Below are 10,061 nucleotides of genomic sequence, written 5' to 3' on the forward strand. Positions count from 1 at the left end.
TTTTTTAGTATAAATGGGAAGTAGAGGCACACTTCCATATAATGAAGTTTATAATATATGTGCTTATATTGTACTACAATTGTTTGAATAGCTTAGCATATGTTCAGATGTATGATATCTGTAATTTAAGCGCTTGAATTTTACATATAAATATTTATTAATAAATATGTACCCCTATAATAGCTAGGCCGTGCAGTTGCACGGGTAGATGACTAGTGATTACAATCTTGTTTGTGTGCAAGTCAAGCTTATCTAGTTTACACGTAACAACTTGTAGAACATTACAAAATTTATGCTTGCTAATAACTTCTAGAACACTACAACACTTGACATGTAAAAGGAATTTGACGAGTCATGGCCTACTAAAGCAAGTTATATTACTAGTCTTATCTATCTTAACAGACCACACAAGATTACGAACTAAGTACCGTGACAGCCATGCTTATCTAGTTTATGCGTAACAATTTGCAGAAAATTACAAACTTAGTTTCAGAAAAATAGGCAATCTAGATTAGTGTTTGAGCTGTAAAGTGAATAAGATGAGTCATGCATGTTATCACACATTTTTGGTGGTGGAATGATAGTGCAACAACAAGGAACTTTAATGACCAGTCCAAGAATACACTTGTAAGTAGTGCCACCAAACAGAACATACCAAATGATGATTTTTAGAAGCATCCAAGCACTTTCCACACAAACAAATGCCAATTGTGAAAGAGATCATTCCATGGCAACTATAAATAGCCCCATAGCATGACGATCATCCTTCCTCATCCATCATTCTCATTAGTAGAGCGCATCATTTAAGCCAAGCAAGCTGTGGTCAATACAAATCCACCATGAAGACCTTTCTCATCCTTGCCCTCCTTGCTATCGTGGCGACCACCGCCACAACTGCAGTTAGAGTTCCAGTGCCACAATTGCAGCCACAAAATCCATCTCAGCAACAGCCACAAGAGCAAGTTCCATTGGTACAACAACAACAATTTCTAGGGCAGCAACAACCATTTCCACCACAACAACCATATCCACAGCCGCAACCATTTCCATCACAACAACCATATCTGCAGCTGCAACCATTTCCGCAGCCGCAACTACCATATTCACAGCCACAACCATTTCGACCACAACAACCATATCCACAACCGCAACCACAGTATTCGGAACCACAACAACCAATTTCACAGCAGCAGCAGCAACAGCAACAACAACAACAACAACAACAACAACAACAACAACAACAACAACAACAACAACAACAACAAATCCTTCAACAAATTTTGCAACAACAACTGATTCCATGCATGGATGTTGTATTGCAGCAACATAACATAGTGCATGGAAGATCACAAGTTTTGCAACAAAGTACTTACCAGCTGCTGCAAGAATTGTGTTGTCAGCACCTATGGCAGATCCCTGAGCAGTCGCAGTGCCAGGCCATCCACAATGTTGTTCATGCTATTATTCTGCATCAACAACAAAAACAACAACAACAACCATCGAGCCAGGTCTCCTTCCAACAGCCTCTGCAACAATATCCATTAGGCCAGGGCTCCTTCCGGCCATCTCAGCAAAACCCACAGGCCCAGGGCTCTGTCCAGCCTCAACAACTGCCCCAGTTCGAGGAAATAAGGAACCTAGCGCTACAGACGCTACCTGCAATGTGCAATGTCTACATCCCTCCATATTGCACCATCGCGCCATTTGGCATCTTCGGTACTAACTGAGAAGAAAATAACTCTAGTACTAGATATATGAAACACCGTTTTCTCAGTCCATGGTTTGGTCGTTGTAGCGGTGAAAAAATAATGTGACATGCACTATCATGTAAGAACCCGAACTATACTAGTTCAAACTTGGGAATAAAAGACAAACACAGGTCTTGTCTACATATTTATGTTGCATCTATTTATATATTAAAAGTAATATAAGGTGAACCAGGAGCAAGGTAAATATGCTAGAAAATTGCACGTTAATTAGAAATTACTAGCCATCGATCTGGTAAATCTTAACAAATAGAATTATCTTGACCGTTAGATTTATGTAACATATATAATGCTCTGGGCCTCCAACGACTGTACGTGACACATCTGAACGAACATATGTTAATGAAAATATATTTGGTAAATGGTGGGCCCCTTTAAAAAGAGAACTCACGTACATGCACCAACTAAGAAAAACACAACTTCAAAGAAAAAACTAAGAAAAACACATACATGTAAACGGGAAAAGGATGAGATTTTCTCACGTACGTGCTCCCTGGCTCCACCCCGTTGAAAAATATACATCTGGAGGCCACTTTGTTTCCTCATCGAAAAAAACTTACGTTAAAAAGAAGATTGCATGCATCCCAGGGAAAATAGTCAAGAAGAAGTCGGACTTTTCCTTACAAAAACAAGGAACGTGTTAAGTTGACTTCAAAGAAAAAAGGAACATGTTAAGTTAAAAAAAACAAGAAACCTGTTAAGTTAGAAAAAAACAAGGAACGTGTTGTCCTAGGAAAGATATGTGTCAAATCTTACAAAAAAAAGAATACACACACGTACGTTCATGCACTTGGAAAATAGAAAAAAAAGGAAACATCACGTATGTATACACTTCGGAAACTCATTACATGACCATGTCTGATATACTCCTCCAATGCTTAATATTAGTGCCTAATAATTTATATTTAAAATTTAATTTACTGATCAAATATCCCCACTGTTTAAATTTTAATTTGGCACATTATTTGGCTATAGTATGAACCTAAATTTCCTCTTATTATTATATATCATGGTAATAATCCAAAGGCGACTAATCTGCGCCGGCGCACCGGCGCAATCAATTCGGCTGGACACAACGCGGCCGTTTGATTAGATTGCATTTAACCGTCAGATCTGAAATCATTTTCTTTCCAATTAAACGGATTCAACCAAACAGCAGAGGGGAAAACAAAGCAGCGCCGCCGCCAACACTAGCCATGGACGACCGATGTAGCAAAACCTTGAAGAACCGCCGCCGGTCGCCACCCTCGCCGCTGGTCGCCGCCCTCGCCGTCGGTTACCGCCGGTCGCCGCCCTCGCCGCCTGCGTTTCTCATCGGCTTCATGCATGCAACAACATGCACTCGTGGTTGCAGGCTTGCATCTCCGGCTCCGGGGGACATGGCCGCATCTCCGGTAGCGCCCGCCGCCGGCCGCAGCACCTGTCGTTGTGGTCGCGCTGTACCTCGCCGTGTGCCCTCCCGAGGCTCTTGCTAGTTCCAACAAAAAAGATACCTATTGTAGCAAAAAAGTACCGCTTCCAGCAAAAAAGCTTACCGCTACAGCTCGTCACCATCATTATAGCAAAAATGTTAACCCGATGTAGCTTCTGTGGTTGCCGATTGCAGCAAAAAATGACATGGTTGTAGCAAAACACAAAAGAAAAACGCCGGCCGACCGCTGTGTATGGTGGTAACAAACCCTATAGCCGGTGGTAGCGAAAAACTTCATAGTTTGCAGCAAAAAAATGTTGTCACCCGTCGTCAAGGTTGCATCATCTTGAATTATGTCGCAAAAAAATATTGTCGCCGGTAGTAGCAAATGAAGCCGCCGGTAGTAGCAAAACAAGACACTGGTTCCAGCCAAAAAAAAATCAGCGACAAAACCTTTGGTTGGTTCCAACAAAAAAACTTGTCGGTTGTAACATCCCTCGCCGCCGGATGTAGCATCTCCCGGGGCTGGTTGCAACATTCCATAAAAAAAAGTTGTCTATGAGCGCATCCATGGCGACTGCTGCACCGTCAGCAACGAGGGGAAGAGGAGGCAATGAAAATCGTTCGAGTCGTAGCTCCACAGGACGCGGCTACAGCATGGGGAGTCCAAAAATCTGTCACAAGCAACATGCGCCTCGCCATCCTCCTGCGCAGGAGAGAGAAGAAAAAGGAATAAGAGGAAGAAGAAAGGAAACGGGAGAAAGAAAAAAGAAATGATTGGTGGTTGGCTCAGGCAATTAGTCAAACGAGGGGCACGCGGAGCCCCAGGATACAGGGAAATCGAACGAATCGCGCGCGTCCGGCCGGAGACTCGGCCGGACTGCCGACTGGAAACGTTTCCCTAATCCAAAGGCTTTGTCTGAATGACAAGTCGTCTGGGTTACCGGCTAACTAGAAAAAAGATAAATATGATATAGAATTCCATAATAATTAGAAATATCTAGCCTTTAATTATGTAAATAAGAAAATCACAACCGTTGGATTTACTTTAAAGGTAAATTTCTCTAAATTCCCACCATTGCCAGTATGTAGAAACATGTGCCGCTTCAATTCTCCCATAATCACCAATCAATCAACAACACAAAACATACCTCAGTTAAAAATAACTGAACAAAAAAAAGAAAAAAAGAAGAAAGGACAAGATACACGCATGTACACGACAGCCTTGGCTTGAAACACATCAGTAGATCTAGTGTCCGCCTCCCTTACACAGCATAAATTCTAGGGAAGAAAATAATAGTGCAACCTAACCTTATACGTACTATTCTATCCTCACGTCCCATGAGGTTTGCTAGCCTACCGCCGCCGTATCATGCCATCCTCTCCTTTCAGCTCCCATGCTCTCCAGCACCCTCCTTGCCGCGCCACTACTCGCCTAGGGATATTGCTGCTCAGACCGTGGAGCTTAACCTGCTTCTTCTTCAGCAAATATGGAACTGCTTTAGGATCCTTCTCACATCAGCACGTATGGGCCTCATTATACTGCAGCTCCTGGACCTCCTACAATTGGTTGGCTATGGCCAGTTGATCGATGTGCTGAAGTCCAGGTCTGTTTGCTGGCACATATGCTTTGGAAATAGGCCACTATGTTTGTACTTCAAAATTGTTTCTGTATTCTTGAGTGGTACATCCTTTTAAGCGCCAGTTTTTTATGTTAATTCATGCTGACAACACTTAACCTAGCCTTTCATGTTCACGTACTAAATACAGGAGCAAGTAAAAACAACAGACCACCTAATTGCTCTGCATGTTCTACATAGGAAAATTTGTCATGTTCTACGATCGCACCATCCCACCCTTCTCTCTTGGTATGGGCACCAATTGAGGGATTGATAAAACTGAAACGAAGACGTCACAGGGCAGGAAGTACCGCTAGCCTGGTTCGCACTGCAACCTACCCAACGCCATCAGAAACTAGCAACTGAGGCAGGTGTTGATCGATTCTCTCAAATTGCTCTCATGTGAGTACTACCCCTTGCATGTGCGTACATACCTTTGTTGCATTCTCAAACAGATAGAACATGTATGATCGGTGCATGGCTATTTTTCATCACATGACATCCAGATAACAAGCATGAAAGGACTACATTGGAGATCAAAAAATATTGGTTCCTGGCTGGAGTACCACTACCTATGGACTTGTCTCCATAGAATTTGTTCCCAAGATGTTATTTTAATTAACCTCTTTAGCTTTCTTCCATTGCAAACGGTGATGTGCATCATGGTATATACGTGACCATCTTGCACATGTATACACAAGAGGCTCAGACGGAGGAGCTGGATTCTGGACGAGGGAATATGAAGCAGGAGTGAGCGAAGAGTAAATAATGGTGGGAGTACCGATTGGTGTTATGAAGAAAAATGCCATCAAAAGATTGATTAGTGTCATGGAAGATTAATTTCTGAATGCGAATATATATGTTACATTGGTTTGGATCTTTTTGAGATAATTGCACCTAAATTAGGTTCTTTCTTATTTCATATGTATACCTTATTTCAGTAAAAGTTCACAACGAACTTAGTAGGACAAATATAATTTTGTTTGTTCTTTCTTTTGTCCGCCACCAAAGCTCACTTTGAACTCTCTAGAAATGGACAATGATTTATGCATTCTATATCTTCTTGATTGATTAGCCATGACAAGGAAATAAAAGGAGTGACTGATATAGCATAACTTTGGAACGATCTGTTCGTAGAGGTTACTATAAATTAGAGTAGTGTCTGTTGGAATTTTGCTAGTAGGCCTTTGGCCCAAAGCCCAACTAAAATTCTGAAATTCTCTTGGCTCATTTATGCACACATGTGAGTGGAGTGAGTGAGACTAAAGTTTAGTCTCACCCCGGAAGTTGAGAGAGAGTTGCACCTCTTTATAAGGTGAGCTCTTCTACCACTTGTATGAGCATGAGAAGAGGAGAGCTACACGCGCGCTCCTCCTCCTCGCTTGCCACGCCTCGTCACGCCGCGCCGCGGGTTGCGGGATTGAGCCGAGCCGAGGACGTTGTCTATATTTTTGCTGCTCGGGAAAAATTAATGAGTCATTAATTAATAATTAATGGACGCGTTAATTACTGAACCGTTTCCGATTCTTTTGGATCGTGAGGACTCGGACGTGGGGTTTACTCCCACGACCTACCCGGCCCGCACTATATAGTCAGGCAGACGTCTACCCTAGCCGCCGCCGCTTCGTATGGTTTCTCACCACCATTACAGATCATTGCGCCGCTAAGCAAGTTTTCTCCATCCCTCCTTTCGGCGTGCACCGGGAGAAGGGACAGCAGGCCTCCGGAACCCCGCCTCTCGTGATCCTGTACGGGAGAGGGGCGATCAGGTTTTTGGGGAGCGCACTCGCACGACTGCTGGCAGCGACGACTTCGCGAACGACGACTTCTTCCCCGACCTCGGCAACCTCATCCTCGACGACATGGGCGACAACGTCAACGCCGGCGGTGCTACACCCACTGCACCGTATGTTATTCTATCCTTCTTGTTCGAGATCGTGGTAGAATTCATGTTTCTAGTAGATGTGCCCTAGATGTGATCTGTTCATCTACTATGCTAGTTCGCATGATTAGTTTAATCTCTGCTGTTGCTGTCATGATCTATTTCCTATTTATTCGGATTAAATCTCGTAGTAATTTGCTCATTTTTCCAACAATCCAGAAACCTGATTATAGGCAATTTACTCTGAGTGGTTTTGCTGCGCATCTGAAAGCCGCCTGCCTTTAAGGTGGCGCAATATAAGAGGTGGCGCACCAGAGCGGTCTACTGGTTTCAGATCATGGGCTGATATGACGCCACCAAGGGCAATCCTGAGGGCAATCTTAATCCAGCACAGCTGGAAGTTTTCAGGAAGATCAATACCCTCTTTAAAGGCACTCTTCTGAGTGTTCTTGATGACTCCATTGTAGATTCGTATATGTCATTTGACAATGGCAAGAACATGTGGGCTGCGCTCGAGGCCAAGTTTGGTGCCTCGGACGCCGACAGCGAGTTGTACGTCATGGAGCAATTCTATGACTCCAAGATGACTGATGAGCGCCCTGTTGTACAACAGGCTCATGAGATACATTCGCTCGCAAAAGAACTTGAGTACTTCAAGTGTGTGTTGCCGGACAAATTTGTTGCCCAAGGCATCATTGCCAAGCTTCCACCTTCGTGGAACAATTTTGCTACTTCCCTGAAACACAAGAGACAAGAGTTTTTCGTTGCGGATCTCATTGGTACTCTTGATGTTGAAGAGAAGGCGGGAGCAAAGGATACACGTGCTCGAGTTGCTGAGGGAGGTTCTAGTGCCCACATGGTACAGAAGAAGAACTTCCAGCCCAACAAGTTCAAAAACAACAAGAACAAAACTTAGGGCAAAGGCAAGTTTGATACAAAGAACAAGCCATCACATTCTACCAACTTCAAGAAGAGCTCTCATAAGAAGGGGAAGGGACTTTGCCATGTCTGCGGTGTTCCTAATCACTGGGCTCCGAAGTGTTCAAACCGCTTTGAGGAGCGCGAAGATGAGAAGAGCGGCAAGTCCGCTAATGTTGCCATCGGTGATACTGATATGAAGGAATCAGGGTATGGTATTTTTCCTACCATCCTTTCAGTATTCCAAACCCCTGATTGGTTAATTGACACCGGTGCCAATGTACATGTTTGTGCTGATGCCTTCATGTTTTCTTCTTACCAGGCCACTGGGACTTTTCCCGTGCTGATGGGGAACGGGTCACATGACATCGTTCTAGGTGTTGGTACGGTCGATCTGAAGTTTACTTCAGGGAAGACCGTGCGTCTGAAGAACGTTCATCATGTGCCGTCCGTCAATAAAAATCTCGTTAGCGGTTCCCGTTTATGTCGAGATGGTTTTAAGTTTGTTTTTGAATCCAATAAAGTTGTAATTTCTAAGTATGGACAATTTGTTGGAAAAGGCTATGAGAGCGGAGGCTTGTTTCGCCTGTCTTTGTCAGATATTTGCACTAAAATTATTAATAATGTTTGCCACAACAATGAGTCTGATATTTGGCATTCACGACTTTGTCACATTAACTTTGGTTGCATGACGCGGCTAGCCAATATGAATTTAATTCCAAAAATCTCTACTATCAAAGGCTTAAGTGCCAAGTATGTGTGCAAGCTAAGCAACCTCGCAAGTCCCATAAGACTGCAGAGGCAACAGACTTGGCGCCACTAGGGCTTATACATTCTGATATTTGTGAGATGAATGGCGTGTTGACAAAAGGTGGAAAGAGATACTTCATGACGTTGATTGATGACTCCACTAGATATTGTTATGTGTATCTTATGAAATCAAAAGATGAGGCTTTGGCTTTCTTCAAAAACTATAAAGCTGAGGCAGAGAACCAACTTGATCGAAAAATTAAACGACTTAGGTCCGATCACGGTGGAGAGTATTTTTCCAATGAATTTGATCTGTTTTGTGTGAAACAGGGTATAATCCATGAGAGGATGCCTCTCTACTCACCCCAGTCAAATGGGGTAGCCAAAAGAAAGAACCGAACTCTAACTGATATGGTTAACACCATGTTAGACACTTCGGGTCTATCCAAGGAATGGTGGGGGGAGGCGCTAATGACTGCGTGTCATGTCCTAAACCGAGTTCCCACAAAGCATAAGACCATGACTCCATTTGAGGAATGCGAAAGGAAAAGGTTGAAACTCTCTTACCTACGTACTTGGGGTTGTTTGGCGAAAGTCAATATACCAATTCCCAAGAAGCGCAAGTTTGGACCAAAAACCGTGGATTGTGTTCTTCTTCGCTGTGCTTTTCATAGCATCGGCTATAGATTTTTGATAATAAAATCTGAGGTATCCGACATGCATGTTGGTACGATTATGGAGTCGAATGATGCAACTTTCTTTGAGGACATATTTCCTATGAAGGATATGTCGAGTTCATCAAATCAGGAGACACCTACTCCATCTAGTGAGGAATTCACTGTAATTCCTGAACCCACCATTGCGATGGAACACGTTGAGAATCCTGTTGAGGGTGACAATGGAACTCCTGTGAGGAGTAAGAGACATAGGACTACAAAGTCCTTTGGTGATGATTTCATTATGTACCTCGTGGATGACACACCCAGGACTATTTCAGATGCATGTGCATCTCTTGATGCTAACTACTGGAAGGAAGTTGTACGTAGCGAGATGGATTCCATCTTAGGTAACGGAACCTGGGAGATCACTGACCGTCCTTATGGGTGAAAACCTATAGGATGTAAGTGGGTGTTCAAGAAGAAGCTTAGACCTGATGGTACGATTGAAAAGTACAAGGCACGGCTTGTGGCCAAGGGTTATACCCAGAAAGAAGGTGAAGACTTCTTTGATACTTACTCACCCGTGGCTAGACTGACCACAATTCGGGTGCTACTATCACTTGCTGCCTCACATGGTCTTCTCGTTCATCAAATGGACGTTAAGACAGCTTTCCTCAATGGAGAGTTGAAGGAGGAAATTTACATGGATCAGCCAGATGGTTTTGTAGTACCTAGTTAGGAAGGAAAGGTGTGCAAGTTATTAAAGTCTTTATATGGCCTTAAACAAGCTCCTAAAGAGTGGCATGAGTAGTTTGAAAGAACATTAACTGCTGCCGGCTTTGTAGTAAACGATGGTGACAAGTGCGTGTGCTATCGCTATGGTGGGGGCGAAGGAGTTATTCTTTGTCTGTATGTCGACGACATATTGATCTTTGGAGCCAAACTTGATTTAATCAAGGAGGTTAAGGATTTCTTATCTCGCTGTTTTGAGATGAAGGATCTAGGAGTAGCTGATGTTATCTTAAACATCAAGCTGTTGAGAGATGAGAATGGTGG

The 10,061-nt window shown here is 43.3% G+C and overlaps 1 protein-coding gene across 1 annotated transcript; it reads left to right on the plus strand.

Moving 5' to 3' along the window:
* Nucleotides 1-757: 757 nt before the first annotated feature.
* LOC119344577 (alpha/beta-gliadin-like) lies at nt 758-1,891 on the plus strand. The gene has a single exon (XM_037614970.1). It carries the CDS (start codon nt 840-842, stop codon nt 1,725-1,727), a length of 888 nt encoding a protein of 295 aa, XP_037470867.1. The 5' UTR covers nt 758-839; the 3' UTR covers nt 1,728-1,891.
* Nucleotides 1,892-10,061: the final 8,170 nt, after the last annotated feature.

Source organism: Triticum dicoccoides, unplaced genomic scaffold (genome assembly GCF_002162155.2).
Source record: "Triticum dicoccoides isolate Atlit2015 ecotype Zavitan unplaced genomic scaffold, WEW_v2.0 scaffold17413, whole genome shotgun sequence".
Classification (NCBI taxonomy): Eukaryota; Viridiplantae; Streptophyta; class Magnoliopsida; order Poales; family Poaceae; genus Triticum; species Triticum dicoccoides.

What these genes read in the sequence shown, in the direction of transcription:
- LOC119344577 (XM_037614970.1), top strand. Translation starts at nt 840, where the DNA reads ATGAAGACCTTTCTCATCCTTGCCCTCCTTGCTATCGTGGCGACCACC.